The sequence below is a fragment of the Falco cherrug genome, chromosome 4, assembly GCF_023634085.1.
Source record: "Falco cherrug isolate bFalChe1 chromosome 4, bFalChe1.pri, whole genome shotgun sequence".
NCBI classification, from domain to species: Eukaryota; Metazoa; Chordata; class Aves; order Falconiformes; family Falconidae; genus Falco; species Falco cherrug.
This window is the reverse complement of record NC_073700.1, coordinates 43,386,190-43,404,626: the sequence shown is the minus strand read 5'-3', so window position 1 is coordinate 43,404,626 and position 18,437 is coordinate 43,386,190. Positions and strand designations below refer to the sequence as shown.

The 18,437-nt window shown below is 38.8% G+C and overlaps 1 protein-coding gene across 5 annotated transcripts in view; it reads left to right on the top strand.

Moving 5' to 3' along the window:
- The window catches only part of LOC106631497 (uncharacterized), a 98,376-nt gene that overhangs the window by 1,420 nt on the left and 78,519 nt on the right, over nucleotides 1-18,437 (top strand). For all 5 annotated transcript variants that reach the window (XR_003562270.2, XM_055706609.1, XM_027812863.2 and 2 more), the window contains exons 2-10: nucleotides 296-456; nucleotides 1,977-2,047; nucleotides 4,056-4,221; nucleotides 5,166-5,303; nucleotides 6,135-6,324; nucleotides 7,346-7,470; nucleotides 14,362-14,465; nucleotides 15,958-16,123; nucleotides 18,087-18,269. Coding sequence is in view for 4 of the 5 variants with exons in the window: in XM_055706609.1 (XP_055562584.1) it covers nucleotides 445-456; nucleotides 1,977-2,047; nucleotides 4,056-4,221; nucleotides 5,166-5,303; nucleotides 6,135-6,324; nucleotides 7,346-7,470; nucleotides 14,362-14,465; nucleotides 15,958-16,123; nucleotides 18,087-18,269 (1,155 nt within the window). In the remaining variant the exon portion in view is untranslated. The remainder of the gene's footprint in view (nucleotides 1-295; nucleotides 457-1,976; nucleotides 2,048-4,055; nucleotides 4,222-5,165; nucleotides 5,304-6,134; nucleotides 6,325-7,345; nucleotides 7,471-14,361; nucleotides 14,466-15,957; nucleotides 16,124-18,086; nucleotides 18,270-18,437) is intronic.

The window sequence follows — 18,437 nt, the reverse complement described above, 5'->3', positions numbered from 1 at the left end:
CATCAGGCTGTAAATACATTCCATTCCTTTTCAGCTCTTGGAAGTTAGATGCCTGCCTTGATGGAAATTGTGAGGTTATGTACATAGGAGAGGGGAATTATTTTCAGCTTCCATACAGGAGCTGTCGCTAGCATGCAAGGTGCTTTCAGAAACCCAGTTCTTTCAGTTGTAAGTCCAAATGGGAAGGGAACATTCTTGAATATACAACTCCTTGTTTAGCTGGTTTGTGGCAAAAAGAAAAAAAATGGGGGTATGTGTAATAAAGTAAAAAAAATGTATGTTTTTTATTTCCTAGGACATAGTGCATCATACTTCCCCAAACGAGCTAGATACAGCTATAGGTATTCAGCAGTCACCAGCACATTCCTGCAGGGAAGTATTTACAAAAGCAGTGGCATCTCTCTGGAGAGCACAGTGATCATTGAAGTACTGGGGAATTGCCAGATGGTTTTGAAAGTGAGTATTGTCATAATCATCTGAGCGATTGGGATGAGCTGACTTGGAACCGTATCTTTCTTTGGTATTACTGCTAGATTTAACACAAAAGCCAGTTCAGTTCTGGGTCTCATAATTAGAGTTGCAGAATTGCTTTGGTGTGACATGGTTTCAAATTAAGTACTTGCCAGTTTTAAAGGGCAGATTAAACAAATCATTGCTTTCTTTCCTAAGTGGCGTGACAGTTTTACTGTTTTGTCACATGAAGTGCAGAACTGGAGATGAAGCTAGTCCCTTTGAAAGGAACTTTTTTTTTTTTTTTAAGCACTTTCATATCTGTAGCAATAATCTAAAAATAGCAAGCATTTTAAAGAGAACTTTAGAAATTGCATGATGCACTGGATTGGTGCCATTCCTAGCGTAGTGTAAAATTCAGTCTTGTAACACTCCATTGATCTCAACAGACCTCTCTCAGCGACAGGAGCAAAAGACCTTTTCCTGAGCCCTGCGGTAGACCAGTTTGAGAACGACAGTGCTTTAGCAGGGAGACCATGGAAAATAAACCTCTCATCTGTCTTGATTTTCCTTCAGGTTAACAGAGGGGATAATTCACGGGGTCTGTGGAGGGTTGACATGTGTACTATATACACATATACATGAGGTCAAAGAAGAATAGGATAATTATCCCTGTCCTAATATGGCCATATGGATAAAATTAACTGGTCAGTCCTAATATGGCCATATGGATAAAATTAACTGGTCAGTGGTCCAGTGATTTTACATGAAAAATAAGAATTGGGTACTGTCTTCAGATTGAATCACTCTCTGCTGTCTTGCAATATCAGTGGCTGTATTCGCCAACTTCTAGCTCTTTATTTTAATTTGAGGACTCCTAAGATATGCAAAACAATATGTAGTTGAATGCTTGTCTTTTTAAAAAAGTAAGAAAGTAGAATACATTAAGAAAAAAAAAACCTAACGGTTACAGTCCATGCTGTACTTGAAAGGGGGCAGAGTGCCACCGCTTTTGATCTACCATTTGAGAACAGTTCTTCCTTACCACAACCAAGCAAATTACAAGTGCTTTAGGAAATTCCATGATGAATTTAAGTATGCATTTTACTCTCTGAATTCAGTAAAAGTAAGCTATGAAATTGCTGCAGAATACCGAGAACTTTACCAGGTATAGTCTCAAGAGTCAACTCAGGTAAGTAGTTATTTTGCTTCTCAACTGGAATAGAAAGGTCTTACACTTATCCAGGCTCCTGCTTTACCCCAGAGTAGGTGATTTCTTCTACCTTGAAAATGAAGGGGACATAATAGTGCCATATAAAATGTATTTAATAGTGAGTGAAATTTCTTGGTAGAAGAAATTTCTGGAAACCATCTCAGATATGCAACCTGAAGATGTGGCTATCCTTGTTGCTTGCAACACTGAGCCTTTTTTCATAGTCTGTGACATTCTGTGTAGATACACTTACGTGATAAAGTCCGCAAGTTCCTATTGACAATATTTGTTGTTCTATGATCTTTGCTTCTAGGTGCAAGATGTACAGATTAAGAAAAGGCTTAGATCCAGAGAGGAGCCTTTGAAGGAAATGGACAGTCTAAGGTAGAAAAACTTGTGATCTGGTCTGGTTTGTGTGTTTTTTGAAGCTATATGGCTTAGCAGTGACTTGACTAGATATTGTTCAGACTGTTTTCATACTCTTTAGTTTTAGCTGTGTTTGTTTTGTTGTTTTTTTGATTTTTTTTTAAAAAAGTAAAGAACAAGATTTGAGCACTGTCAGCAAAATGAGAAGCATTTGGTCCAAAAAGGTTTTTTGAACTTAATTTTCATCCCTTTTTATGTAAGAACATTGGGAGAGTAGACAATTAAAATTATTCCAGGTACAAATTATCAGACTTGTAGCTGGCTAGCAGTGTGTACAGATTGCTGACTAGTTCTCCAAGTTGCAGAAGTTACTTGTGCAAACTCTTGAGTTTTGAATTACATTTCTGAAGTTTTTGATTTGAATGATTCTCACAATGCAAAACATTGGGGTTTTTCTTCTGGGATATTTAAAGTGCATTTATTCATCTAATGTAATTTTCTTTGGTTTATGTTTTTGTTTTTAGTATCTCATTCATGACGTGTCAGTGTGTTTCCTTCTGACTTGCAAAGGTATAGAGGCTAGTGAAGATGCCCATACAAAAAGGTGTCTTCAAACTGTGGAAGTCTGGTATTTTCCCAGAGAGCTGGTGCTTCTTATGTCATCAAAAAAAAAAGCAGCTCTGTTGTCTGATTAAGCTTAGTCTTGTAATCTTCCTCTTTGTCCTGGCACTTGGATTCTCAGCTTTTAAACAACACTGAGAGCTGATGTAATTGACTCAATTCAAAGGGTCAAAAAGAGCAACTTTGGAGTAAATGCATTGCTTTTTATATTCATCAGGAAGAACTTTGTGTTCCACAGTGTGGGTAGTGGTATCAGAGTTCAAATCGGAGTACAGGCCCATTTTCTTCTATGAAGTTATTTGTAGGATTTTCATAGAGGTAAAAGCAGTTGTGTCTTGTTCTTTGCAGAGAAGCCAAACCATAGAGGTAGCAAAGAAAGCATTCAGTGAAGCTTGACTATTGAAAGTAATTATTCAGATGAGTGAACCTTATTAGCATGTGCCTCAGCCAATTGTGAATATGCAGTGGTCTAGCTTGTCCTCTGAACATGCATGTAATTTCCACAGATAGCAGCAAAAGCAACCACAGTTGTCTAGGAGTTCAGAAACTCTTATCCCACACGCACTGTCTCTTATTTGGAAAGACTTTATCCAGGTGTTGGTGCATTAAAAATTTTTCTCTTACATTGTCTTTGTGATCTAGTTGATTAGGTGAACAGTTAGTTCCACAGTTAATGTGCTGGTGAACTGTGTATCTCCATGTATGGCAGCTGTTGACTGGGCTACTGTAGAATTCTTTCTTTGGATTGTTTATTTTTCCCCATTTAGATGGTAAATATATTATTAATTTGGAGTGAAGATAAATGTTAAAAAGTGATCTCTTGCAAAAGTAGGAGACGCTGTGCTCTTAATCTGGGTTAGCAAAAGCAGTCAGGGAGTGGACTGACAACAGACTGGGAGATAACTTTGGGATAGAGCCCAGCTATGTACACCTAACAGAGCAGGAAGATGTTGGGAAAGCAGTTGTTCTGTATATCACAGCTGAAGAGGAATGATAAAGAGTACATGCAGTTGCTTTGCAATTGAGACACGCTTACCAATGCTAAATGCTAAACGCTAAACCTGAAATGGAATTTCTCTCTTACATTAAGGAGTCATTGCCAATTGTTAAGTATAATTGCTTGTAAAGAATTTACCAGAAGTCGACTTTATTGTTACAGTTGTGTCAAAGATGCTGTGATTATCTTGATAGGGGTTTTTTTTGGGTTTGTTTCGGGGTTTTTTTAAGGGCTCTTAGGGTCAGGGTGAATTCATAAAGAGTAGAGGCTTGCTATAAGGAAGAGAGATGCAGAATAAGACAGATCTGTTGTGAAGGAACAATTCTGCTAAGAAGATCTGAGTCTAATGTCATGAACTGACTTGTAGCCGCTGTTTGAAGGAAGAAACTATAAACTGTTTTATTGCAGGGAAATACTAGAACAGCACCCTCTTCATTTTTCTTTCCATGATGGGAAAGTTCTGGAGCTCTGTCCTGTGAGGAGTGAACAGACCTGGGCACTGAACATAAAGCGAGGCATTCTCAGTGTCCTACAGACATCACAATCATCCACTGCTAGTGCAGTTGTGGAAGAGGTGAGACCATTGGTAGAGTCATGCTCTAGGGTAGCTGTTAACCTTTGTACATGTTAAGTCTATTTCCTTTGTAAATAACTAAAGCTTTTTGCCACTTGGTGACTGGTCAACAGCCAGGGGTGGTCGTCTGATTGCTTTTTGTAGTGAATATTATGAAATTATAATTTGCATTCTTGTTGAGGGTTAGAATCCACTACTTGGTTACCTGAGGAAAAGCTGTGTATCGCAGGGTTCTATGAGGAGTTGTAACACAAGGTCTTGCACTTTACCTGTTCTCAGGGGAAAATACAGTATTCATTATTCATGATTATTTGTCATGACTTCTTTCATTAATTTCAGGAAGCTTTAAGGTCAGGCTTCTTGGAGCCCTTTACTATTTATTTTTTTTTTAAAAATTAATACTTAAGCTCAAGTTCTGCTGTATTACACTGAAACAATAGTCTAGAGTACCACAGTGTTGTCCATGTGTTTGCATGAGTGCAGCTGAGGTACCTCAACGGCTACACTTCTGTTACGAAGAGCAGACTCTAGGCTGATCTTCAGCATGATGTGCACTACCTCATTCTCATGCTATTGCTACATATGAGTGTTTAAATAGATGTTCTGCAATAAGGTTTGGGACCCATATGTAATTACATTTCTTCTGAGCAGAAATGCTCTTCTGAGATAATGCTTCCCTGCAGACCCGCAAAACCTGAAATGAAAAATGATACATCTGATTCAGAGTAACACAGAGAAGTTAAAACAACAAACCCTGGTTATTATAAAGTTTGACCAAGGTCTTAAAATGATTTACCTTTCCATGGCTTTTGTGTCCTGCATGGGAATATTTAGGTCTCTGATGCATTGTTATTGCAACAAAGCAATTATTAAAATTAATTGTAATAGCCCATAACAGCTGCTTGTGTTGTATGTGTGATTCAGCACTGTGTGTTTGTTACTAGGTGGATGTTCTGGGAATATGTCCAACCAGGTATCAGCGAAAAGGTCCTTTCCTTGTCAAGACAAGGGACTTAAATCTCTGCTCTCATCGATATTCTGGTTTTACTTCTGTGCAGTCTGTTGTTCTTCCTCATATGCCGGTAAGTGTTGGGGAATGACACTGATTTTTCCACAGAACCTTTTAATTTCTTTGAAGAGTCATAATGTCAATGAAAACATTTTTGAATAGTCATTTGTGCTCAATTATATTTGTTGCATTTGCCCAAACTTGAGTCCTTAGCAAAGAAACAATGAATATTATTGCCCTGTAATGTTTGTTATTCACAGAATTTGTTTTTAATGGAAATTTGCATTGTGGTTGATGAACATTTTGATACAAATGCAAGAGGTTGTTAGGCACCTGAATTCAACTCTGGGAATGTTACAGTTACAGTGGTAAATTGAAAGTAGATCATGAAAGAGAGGAATAGAGACATGTGGATATGGAAAATACATTACACAAAGAAGATTGTTACTTGCAGAAAACTCTGGAAAAAGAGAATCTTTTCTAAAAGACAGACTTAGAGCTTTCCACTGTTCATGGCAAAAAAAAAAAAAAAGGTCAATATTTCTATCTTGCACTGTTTTTATTAGGTGAGGTGTAGTACTTGTTTCTTGTATTGTACTACCAACCTTTTGCTTTTCTCAGCTCTGCTGACCAAATAGGTCAGCTTAACACTGATGCTTTGTGAACTGAAATGAATTGAGACCTTCTGATACTGAAAGGTAGTAGCAGTTGCATTTCAGTGATGGAAAAATTAGACTTAAATAAAGAGTGTATTAACCTCCACAGGCTGGGCACTGTCAAAGGTCTAGACAAGAGACTTTACACTTAGCACAGAACTGGAATCCGCTGTGAAGCTGGGAGAGAAAGGATTGGGCAGGCTGACATAGGTCATTGAGACTTTACGTGAAGTATCTGTTCTTCTCAGTCTGAGCAGCAGATCCTGTCATCCAAACTGGAATGTGTTCAGAGCATTCAGGATGGAATCCTGGTGGAGGCCAAATGTTCTGAGTCCAACCTTATTACACTGTTCTCTCAGAAGGGCAGCGGGGCAAAGACGCAGACAGAGTCTTCACTGAAACTCTTTCAAGTGGAAACAGAGACACTGTACAGAAAAGGTAACATGATGTTTCTGCTAAAAGAAATTAAATTTATTTCCTGGAACAAATCTTGGGACTGTCTCTTCCCTGTGAGAATTTGTTGCACCTGATATTTCCTTTAATATATTAAGCAATGTGAAAGTGGATGTTTTTACAGGCTGGGCTACTAAGAGCTCTTCCTTCTTTGGGAGTTGGGGCCTGCTGTAGTGAAGCTGGCTGGGTCTCCAAAAGTGATCGATTTCCATAATGTCCAATTCCTTTCTACCTACTTCACATAACTAGCCCCCTTATACACAGAGCACCAGCCTTCCTGTGCCTGTGAACAATTCCTATTTTGTGTACAAATGGAGCCTATGTAGTTGCAAGCCCTAATGGAACTAAGGACTGTCTGAGAACTGTATTAATTTTTGCTCTGTCTTTGCTCTGTGTGCTTCTCCTTAGGAGAGTGATTTTACTGAAGTCAATGGGAGTCTTGCTTGAGGAAAGATTTTAAAGTTGAGCTCTAATTGATGAGAAACACTTTGTATTCATTTTTTTGTCTTTTAAAGAAATTCCAAATTTCCAGGACACTTTTTATTTATAGTTACGCCAACATAAGATGAGAAGATTCTTCCTCAGGAAGAGGTTAAGAGCTGAGCCATTTGTTTTTCTTGGCACCTAGGTCTCCTTTTGAGTTTTTGGGAGGTTGAAGTGTGAGAGGTAGTGATTTAATAAAATGGGAAAGGGTGATGAATGTGAAGTAGCAGGGCCATTGTAAGAGGCATATTGATGGAAAGTGGGACCTTTTTACCTGTGTATCTTGTCTTCTTTCTCTAACTCTCTTTCAGGTGATGCTTGTCTTAGGCCTTTATTTTGTTATGTTCTTAAATTCAACCTGACAGCAAGCATTCATATTCACGCCTTGGTTTTACTGAGACTAGAGGGATTCTTGCATGTAGAAGTAAAGGCTCAGAGAGAAACCTTCCCCTGACATTTAGGGTTAAGCATAGCAAATGGCAAGCAACCACCAGATACCTGATTTTTCCTTACATCTTTCCAGTGGATTCTGATCTGTATGTGACCAGCATGCTCTATGAAAGGGAAGAAGCTGAGAGGGAAGTCACTGGAGAGGAAGTGTCTGAACTAGTGTGGAAGCTTTGCTTAGCGCACAGTGCGAGTTTTGAGGTAAGTTTTTACATAAAACCTCTGTTTCCTTCTAAGGCCCTTTGTGGTCTGAGAGATCCCCTGCACGGACAAGATGTGACTAGAAGAGCAGCAGTTTTTAAATACTGAAGCCTTCCATTATTTTGGCCATTTTTTAATGTGGAATTATAAAAAGATAAAATGCTTTGAAGTGTCATTTTCCTGTATAAACAATAAATCAAACTGAAGAGTCAAAATGTAATATGGCCCCTGAATAATGAGCAAAAGCAATTTTGAACTGTATTCAAAATTAACCTGAAAGAAAATGTTCTGCTGCGGAAAACGAAAAAAATGTTTTGCTGTGGAAAAACAAACAAAATGTCTGGTTTGGGTTACCACTGACAGTTTTGATGCTTAATTGTAAAAACCATTTTCTACAGCTTTAATGTGGGATACTACCCTTGGTAGTGCTGTTGTTTCCATGTTTGTTGGAGTTCTGTGGTCCTTCTCCTGTTGCTGCCTTACCCTCTCAAAACAGTTTGCACATGAAACCCTTGCCTCTGGATCTTGGCTGGTTGTTTCTGTTTGCTTCTGATGGATTCTAGTAATAACTATCCTGTTTTCTAGGGTGTTGCTTGGGTCCAGAGGGAATCTCTTCTCACCTAAATGATTTTCATTGGTCAATGCTGCTAAGATATGATGGAATATTCTGGTCATGTGGAACATGCAGTGGCTTAATTTTTTTCTACAATGACTATCATTCTAGAGGAAGGTCTGGTTGTCTCCTTAGTTCGCTTGGGCCTTTTGATTTTTGTTGATATTGGCAGCAGTTGGATCAATTAGTATTTGTCACTGTCTTTGAAATGAAGATCCCTTTCTTCTGTGACATTTGGAGATGATCAAGAACACCTGTTATACACAATACAGAAGGATCAACAGGTGATGGTGCTTAATTATTGCTGACCTGAGATGAGCTGAGAGCAGTGACTTAAAAGAGAGGGCACTTCATATCCCATTATTCTTCAGGTGGAGTGGTTCTTGCTAGTAGTGAAGTTCCATACAGAACAGTGTGGGAAAATTTGTAAATATGAAAATAGAAGAGCACACTTTTTTTTTAAGTCATTCATGGTCAGGATATTACTAAAAAACAAATGTGGTCTAATGGGGCGAGCACTGAACTGGGCCTTGGTACCTCCATGAATTTGCCACTGATGAGTTTAGCCAGCTTATTCCTGATATATTCCCTGTCCTCTGATGTTCATGTCTTGTTAGATTGGTTGTACTTCGGAGCTAGGCTATTTCTTGTGCAGTAGCACTGTGTTCTGTCCTGTAAATGCACATAGGTACAAGTGATGTTAACATAAAGCCTCAGACCTAGCCTAGGAGAAGGCACTTCACCTTCCTTTGTCTAGGTTAAATCCCATGTCAGAGAACAAAAGCTCTGCCTGTTTCTTCCCTGGAGGGGACACAGGTATGGGAGATGGAGTACAGGCTTTATGGGGGCTGGAGAAGAGCACACTGCTGGAATCCATCTCTGCTGGCAGTGGTGCTTGTTTAGAAATTGCTGTACTATGTATATTGATGTTTCTTTTAGTTTTAGCTGTGATTAATGAGCACAAGTAGGTGTTTGTGTCATGTGGTGTGAGACGTAAGGCAAAGGCACAGAGTGGAGAAGAATCACTGACACAACAACTGACGTGGGTAATTTCAGTCAGCTATGATAAATTATAACTCTAGCAGTTACTCCCAACCTATTAAATGGTGATGGTAGTCTGACCTGGTATCACAGCCTGACAAAGACTTCAGGAAAGGGCTGAAGAGAAAGCAGCAGGTGGCCTTTCTGGGTGGTGGTATACGGGATAGGTTTCTCTCTTTCAGTTGTAAGCAAGTCTGCCATCTTTTGTAGCTGCATGCTAGTGAGATTGGGGCTATAGAGAGCTAACAGAGCCATAAACATAATGGTTCTTGCTAATGTTGAATAAAAGCAGCCTTTTTGAGTACGATAATGCTTAATTCTGTGTGGCGGTCATTGCAGCAGTGCTATGTAATGGCATTTAGGAACAGACTAGAGGGCTACATACTGCTTGGAAAATGTTGAAAAAAGAAATTACTGCAGTGGACCTGAGAAACTTTAAATCCTACCTTCTTTTGAATACCCATAATTCAGTGTCTTTGAAAGAATGGTAAACGATTTTTTCCCAGTAACAGTGGGATGTCAGTTCTGTATCCAAAGCGGCCCACTGGCTTCCTGTGTGGGGAATTTGTTTTGTAAATTACTAAGATTAGCACAAGTGGCTGCTCTCTGTGCCACTGCCTAAGAAAAGAGGTGAATTATTCATCATATGCCTGTCCCAGCACAAGGTTTGATCGGTTGTCTGCCATTTTCGCCATTTCAGGGTGTTCCTTCTGTGTGACAAGACATTTCAAAGGGGATCTTTATTATCCCTCATTCCATGTCCTTTGGGCCAAGAAAGAAATTATGGGAATGCCCACAGCGTTGCTTGGGAGACAGCTCTGCTGTTATGCATGTATAGCTTGTTTGTCCCCTTATTGTTTGGCTCTGAATGAGGTGAGATTATGCATTTCTTTCAGGACACAAAAGCAAAAATAAATGCAAGACAAAATCCCCAACTCCAGGGGAAACAGTGAAGGGATGAGAAAATGGGGGTGGAGACGGTGTCATTTCCAAGGGAGCAAAGTTGTTGTTTAATTTTTTGATACTATTATGAGACAAGATTGAATTTCAATGTGGAGGTAGATTAACTAATGGACCGTTAAGTGCACAAGCTTCATGCTGACAAAGAATGGCCAAAGGGATGGGGAGAAGGGACCCTCACTTCAGAGAGGCTTGAAGTAAGCCTGTCATACAGCTTCTGCTAGGGGCTGCATTTATATTTGGCTGTCTGAATTTTGATGCTGGATTGGTATGTCTGGTGAATGTGGCTGTGTACTCTTAAGCAGTGTGGGTCAGATTCACACTGCCCAACTCCTGTACCCCAGTTTGACCCCAAAGTTTCCCTTTAGAGCACGGTCTCACCATTTGTTTTTCTCATAAAGCGTTCTAATTGCTGTTTGCTAGCTAGCTGGGGGTTAGGATTTGCATGTTTCTAACTGGGTGTAGGGAGTATAACAGAATATTTCCCAGGTGAGGCAGATGTTCTGATTATCAAGATGAATTAAGATACTGTACTTACATGGTTGATTTTGCTTTCTGAAATTAGACTGTGTTCTTTTTCTGTATGACTGTAACAACAGCTTTACCAGAAACAGAAGTCTTTGTCTGCTTTGAACTGGAAAGCCTTAGAAGATAGTATTGGGAAAGGCCAGTTAGGTCACTTAAACCTGGTCCATGAGTAGGCAAATTACAAAATTGAGGGTGAAATAAGGTTAACTGGCAAGGTAAGAAACCAAAGAAGAAAGAACTGATGAGGATCAGAAGGAAGGGAGGTTCTGCTGTGGCGGGGAGAGAATAACCGTAGCTGTTTAACCAGTAGACTTCAGGGAGAACAGTGTGACACCTCCATCTGACTTTACTCTTGGTCTTCAGTTCAAGGAAAACACTTGGTCTTTAATGTATATATAGTTGAAAAAAGAAATCAGACAGCTGAAAACCAGACGTTCCATACAGAAGCAGCAGCTATGTAATTCCAAAGGGATATACTAAATTTACTGAAGAGAAGGCCTCACACTTTCATTGAGATCATAAATTAGTAGGCAAGAACAAAGATGTTCATTGAACATATTTCAGAGCAACCTCCCTTGTGTTTACATGGACTTATACTTGGCAGCAAGTAAGGTGTCAAGCGTTCAAAGGGTGTTTGTATATACCATAAATAGAAATATTCCTATTGGAAAGCATTTTACTACTTTTAACTTCCAATCTAAACTATACTATGTTTGTGCTTCCAGAGGATTATTTTTTTTTTTTTAATAGAGCTATAGTAAGTCTGCAGATAGAAGGAAAAGCAAGCTTCTATGTAGATTAAAAGCCAGGCTTCCTTATGTTTCATTTAGGAGTTGGAATGGGAGCCAGATTTCCATGTGTGGATAACTGGCTAGCTGAAAAGGGTCACATAGACATAGTCCAGCTGGCTGGACAAAAATGCACATCGCTCTCAGCTTATCTGAAGTAAAGCAAAAATACACTGTCTTTGGCTGTTCTTGTTACACAATAACAGGAAGATTTCGGTGGGAAAAGAATGTTGCAGGTGGGAACAGAAAACTACAGAAGAGAAACTAGGGGCGGGCTTGGTATTTAGGCAACTAACCAATAATGAGTTTAACTTTTGTAATATGTATGAGCTAATTATAAGAAGGCGTAAAAGGTGACTGTAAGGCACAATAAACGAAGTCTGCTGATCACTCATATTGAGTGACTGTGTCTTCCCTCTGTCGCGACATCCATGTAGTTTATTATTACAATACTACAAATAGAAGAATTTACTATAAGGTTCTTGTTTATCTGACAGCTCGATTTCAGTGCAACCTACCTTAAAAACAGCCCCCCTGACCAGACAATTCCTTCTAAAGTTTTATTATAAGAAAGTAAAAATAGCTGTTTCTCTGCAAAATTTTGCACTGTTACTAGGTGGGAGCTTGTCTAGTCAGCAGGTGTGAAGCAGAATGAAGTCAGTCTACAGTCTAAAATTATATCACCTGGAAATACATCAGTCTGGAAATTTTATCTTGAGCTGCGCTGTGGCCTCCAGCTGATGAGCTCAGGTGGCTCATTGTGATGACATCTGTGAGGCTCCCCAGCTCCCTTAATCATGATTCCCGTAGTGTATTTGCATGTGTGTAAAAATGCACACAAGGCACAAAAAATGCTTTTGAAGAACAAATACAATTCTATGAATATTTCATAGACCATGAAATGTAATGTGTTTCACTGGGTTTGGTAATTTCTTTTTAAAATAGACCTTAAATGTAACGATGGGATGGGATGGAATGGAACAGAATGGAATGGAATACATGTGGATCTAACTGAATTTTAGCTATGGAATTATAAATGTTATTGGAATTCATACCTAGGTAAGCCTCATTATAAGAATAAATTCCAATTTGATTAAATTAATATACTATTGCTAAAAAGGAAAGAAGTCCCAAAAGAACAAAACCAAACAATGTTTGTATTAGCTTTGACAAATTATTCCCTCAGCCTATCAAACAGCATGGTAACAAATTACTCCATCTTCTTATGGAAAGATAGCTTTTTTCTTAAAATGTCTTTTCAGTCTTAACTTAATATAAAATGCTGGCACTGAGTTATTCCAATTTTTCATTGCTTCTGGAAGGAAGGTTAGGAGGTCCAAGCAGGTCTCTCCCCAGGCCTTTGGATGTGTGACTTGGTGGAATTAGACTTTGTTTGTATGATTTTTGCACAAAGAAAAATGTTTTCTTTGGAACCAGAGCAGTAGTTCGATGTCTAAGCCTTTCACATCTAAAGTGAATAAAGGATTGAAATGAGTCTGTATGACGTCAAACATAATTAAAATTTGTACGTTATAAAGTTAGGTTAAAATGAGCATACACGCTATTGTACTTCACATTCTGCTAATTTTTCAAGTAATGAGACCTATCTCCCTTCTTGAAATTTGGGTCAGGTCTCAGAGGAACACATCTACATGCTAGTTAGCCTTTAAAATACTGTTTTCCAAAAAGCTTCTACTGAGGCCAGAATAACAATGTGATGAAGGGTGTATGTGCAAATGAAAATAATCTGAAAAAAGGAGAAAAGAGCCTCTTTTCTCACCAGAGGATAGGTTGGGTAGGTAATACAGGGCCTGGATTGAGTCCGGATGACACTGAAAGGTTTGTATTCCATAAAAATAAAGGCTTCTGTCATCTTGATAATGTGTTCAGTTCAATATTTGATTAATTTGATTGCTAGCATCACATTTTAGAAAATAAAAATTATTGCTGGCAATGTAATACACATCCAAAAGTACCTCAAGACAGTAGTTTCGAAAAATACTTGTTTAAGCTGATAATGCCATATAAGTTAAGTAGGAGGTGGGAGTAGTGGCTTTTTTAAGATGTAAAGTCTGTTACAGGTAGCTTCTTCACTTAATAGAAAAGCATGGGTCAGCTCTGAATTGCTCATAATTTCTTTCAGCCACACACAAATAAATTGTTAAACAGAACTGTTCAGCTTCAACTGTACAGCTAGACTGAAATACTTAGGTTTTTCATTTTTTCGCACAAGAGCAAGGAGCGGCTTACGAATGAAGGGCTAGAATTTGTTTACACTGAAAAGTGTGTATGGTTATGTACTGTAGGTAAAATAGCTGCTGTGTGTTGTAGCTGTAGCGGTTCAGCTTAGCCAGGGAGGACAGCTCGTCTGCTGCCACACTTTTAACTGATCCTGTGCTGCCTGCAGAGGTAAAAGCAGTTATGCCTGGGCTTTTCCGCAGTAAGATGGAATGTTTTCACACAGCATCAGAGGTAATTGGGCAAAACTTTTAAGCAGTGTCCAAACCTCAGTTAAATGATCTTTCTCATAAACTTAATATTAACACAAAGTTAGCTTGACTGTTGTTTTATTTTGTGTTAAGGCTATGTCAGCAGTTCTGGCCATAAATCAGGATCTTGCTGTACAAACTCAGAGAAGATTATGACCTTCCTCTCTGGATTGTAACCGTAGTGCTGCATTTTGGTTCATTATTCATTTGTATGCTAGTGGTGTGTGTAGTGGTCATTGCGCACTGTTGCTTGAGGGACTGACTGACATCATAAATGAAACCCCTTCTCCTTATGTTTGCAGCCTGAAGAGAAAAGCAAGGGAGGGAAGGAAGATAGGGCCACAGGGTAGAGAGGAGGTTTTACTCTCAGGTTGCCTTGTAAATCAACAGCAGTATTGGTATAACCCACAGTCTGTTGTGCTCTGTTCTCTGAAGCTGGTTTCCACACTTCTGTTGTTGTGCTCTCTTACAGACTGCAGACCTTTTCATGACTCTTGTGTTTGAGCTTCGACATCTTTCTCTTGAGGCCTTAAAAGTGCTGTGGCAAAGATCTTCGTTTAAATGCAGAGACAACTGGTAAGGCCCTTTTAGTAATAGCATTTAACCCCCACCCCCCCATATAGAAAATAAATATTTTGTAAATATTTAAAGTAGATTAATGTTTTAAATCCATGCCCAAATGTTGGATTTAAATTTTGAGCGCTTTCAAGGAAGAATATGTAGTGCAGATCTTTTTTATGTGATAGGAGGATGTCCTTACTGAATGAATGTTGTGTACAAAACAGACTGGCCTGTTCCTGCAGACTTCCTGTTTCAGGAACAGTGTGAAGAGGAAACTAGAGTCGTTACTTAAGTGGAAATCAGTGCTGCTGGTTTTAATTGTCTACTGCCATTTGTTATGAAAAGGCTTGCCTGGATCTGTACCTTCAGTGTCCTTTAGTACTCATGGAGGAGAGACAACAGACATTAGGCTGGGAGTATGGACGTGGTGGAGCCACATCTTTCAGTAGCAGCCTCATCTCAGGATGTTTTATACTGATCATTGAACTGTAGCTTTGAAGTTCAAGGTCTCCACTCCTCTGCAGTCAGGAATAGTTCTGATCCAATGAGACTTTCTGAAATACTAATCCAGTGTTATTAAAATCAAATTTTTCTCCCTCCAAAATCAGTATTCTGAAAAGGGCAAACAAAGAAAATTGTTTTTTACTTGGTTTTAGTGCAAAATGTCATCAGCCTGTTTGAAATTAGTGCCAGTTTTATGTTTGTGACAATATGTTGAACTTTACATCATGCAAAAGGGGCAAACTTTGTTTTGGCTTAGGTTTATTCTCACCTTTTGACAAATAATCATGCTAATATTCTTCAATATCAGAAAGTAAACTACTCTGCCTCTTTCTATATTAACTTTAATTCTACTCAGGACAACGTTACTAACTTTAGGATCTAAAAAGAATCCCATGCAGACTACTCTCTTACTCTAACACGAGGGCTTTTTGGCCCAGTTTAGTGTAACTGCGACCAAGTTAATGCAAAAGTGTCCATCCATTAGTATAGGAGCTAGGTACAGAATATTTGCAGAGGGACTCGAGAGCTGAAATGTGTATTGGCCGTCATGCTGGTGTAACCTTTCCACTTAGGTAAGGTCTAAAAAAGCACAGGAAGTAAAAGCTAGTCAATTCAGTTTAAATATTTTTGGGTTTTATTGGTGAAATGAAACAAAAAGCCCACTTTAATAAAAAAGCAGTGCTTCAAGGTACCTCAGTCTTTAGAAGTCAAACTTGGGATATGTTTTTTGCATAATTTTCAGAGAAAGCAACTGCATATTTTCTTAAAAGCTGGGTTACATACAGTTCTTGAAACACAATACACTTCATCACATCTTGACTAAGGCATATTTCTGTAAGGTCACTAAACCAAAGGATAACATAGGTTTCTATGGAATCTGGCATTTGCTAAGTCAGTGGAGTTCTGTTTACTCTGAAAGAAGCCTAACCTCAATGTGTTTGTTCTTTGATTCTTAAGTATTTTGGTAATTTTAGATTTGCTGTACTTTTTTCTTGTGTTACAGGCAGCCGCTAGTAGATGCTCTCCCATCTTGTGCTACAGAGGCGTGTGTTGTCCTAATGAAAGAAGTTATAGCTTCTGGAGAAGTTGAGGAAGACAAAGTGGAATATTTCTTCTGGTCATTTTCATTCATTCCTAAACCCACCGCAGGCATGATCGAATCTCTTGCTGTGAGTGGATGTTGTCTTTTCTTTTTTAATTTATCATTAATCTAGCTGGCTCGTAATTTTTGTATTTTACAGTAAGTCTTTTTCACAGATTTATACAAAACTCTTATCTGTTCAGTTAATTTTGGTGGTGAAACTACTGGCTGTTTTAATCTTGATTCCCAAAGAAGATGCAGTCATGTTTGGTCACTGGAGCTTGATTTGTGTTTGTAGCCTTAAAAAAAATAAGAAGGGCAAACTACCCTGTAGACTCCAGAGACTGGTTTGAGCTAATTAGTTTTGAGGTTCAAGGTCAGGTCAGTGTGAGGAGAATGATGCAGCTACTCCCTGCTTTGGATAGAGAGATTTATTCTCCACTTTGGTCCATTGCAAGCATTGTATTTAGCACCTGGAGACATTTCAATCCTTTGTATATGCAGTGCTGTTGCAGTTTTTGACATTTTTGCTTAACTAAGTTAATTGTATGCAGAATAATACTGGCTCCATTTCATGGTATATCTTTCCTTTAAAGATCTGTTATTCTGCTGGGTTTATACAGTAATCTGTCATGCTTTTAGAGTCTGAAGTTGAACTTGCTATGTTGTTTTGTGAAGCTGCAAGTGGTAAAATCATAGATAGTCTTCTAGCTTAAATAAGCCATTAAGAATATTTTGTAATTAAATAAAATGTTATGCCCATTTGGCTTGTGTGCTAATGAACCCTTGATCAGCTGTGGAGAATCTTGCAGGGTATATCACAACCTGCTGTTCCCAATCATACAGGTTCTGACCAGGATTACAAAAAACAGCTCTGTGTGAACAGGTTTTCCACAGCATCTGCATGAAAGAATTAATCTTGAGTTCATTTGGGCTTCACAAATTCACTTTGGTTGAAGTGGTGGGATTTTCAATAGTAACAGGCTTGCTTCAGAGGATACAGAAATTTGGAATTTGCAGGTTTATGGGACAGAAAAACTAAATTCATTCTAAAAATCAGTAAACTGCCTGGGACTTACTGAGCTGTCAGTGCTTTTTGCTAAGTATTGAAGTGAAACATAGAGAAACTGTGTACTGGTGAGGGTTTTACTGTTTTGAGGGTCCTGGAAAATAGTTTAAGTTTGTGCTCACACTCCTTCCTAAGCATGCAGGGTGTGATTTCTCATGAGAACAGAAGTCTAGGTCACATTGACACTAATTTAGCCCGCATGTGAAGGTGGAAGAATTTTCTGCTATATCTTTGCAGGGTTGTCCTTTTTTATTTGCTTGTTTAAATCCTTTAAGGGCTGTTTGAAAACACATATTGTTGAGATTGAATTTGAGTATGTAAATATTTTGATACATTTATTTTCTATGATGTGAGTTCTGGTTTCAGCTGGGATAGAGTTAATTTTATTCCGTGTTTTGGATTTAGTATGAGAATAATGTTGATAACACCCCGATGTTTTAGTTGTTGCTAAGTAATGCTTACTCTAAATCACGAACTTTTCAAGTTTCTCATGCTGTGCCAGTGAGCAGGTGCACGAGAAGCCAGGAGGGAGCAGGGCCAGGACAACTGACCCGAACTAGCCAAAGGGACATTTCATACTGTGGAATGTCATGCTCAGTATATAAACTGAGGGGGGTTGGTCAGGAGCTGCTGATCACTGCTTAGGGACTGGCCAGGCATCAGTCACCGGGTGGTGAGCAATTTCATTGTGCATCATTTGTGGGTTTTTTTCCCCTTGGGTTTTACTCCTCTCTCTCCCTCTCCATTACAATTATTACTGTTATTTTTGTTGTTATTATTTCAATTATTAAACTATTCTTATCTCAACCCACAGATTTTACCTTTTTCCAATTATCCTCCCTATTCCACCAGGGAGGGAGGGAGTGAGCAAGTGGCTCTGTGGTGCTTAGTTGCCGGCTGGGGTTAAACCACAACAGCATGTTACTGTAATTGTGAGAATGACTTTTCTGAAACACCCTGTTCTTTTTGTGCTTGTTTACAGCCTTTGCTGAAGTCACCAGGAGCAAGTCGGAGCTGCTTCTTTGGAGTAACTACTCTCTTACACAGGTTTTGTTCATCTTACAACTCCTGTGATGGTGTACCTGCTGTGCAGAGTGTGATGAGGACTCTTGGAAAATTTTTGGGAGGAAACTGTACCGTGCAAGATTCAGAACAACTCAGTGAGGTATCATTTGTACAGAAGTATATGACACTATGCTTTACTTTGCTGTTCCCTTTATGATCTAGAACTTGTTTGATGACAGTGGTATTCAGTGGATTTCCAGAAAGCCATGAATACAAGCTTTGTAAATGAATATTCTTTGGTAGGATGGGCAGATAAAATTTTGTAGTC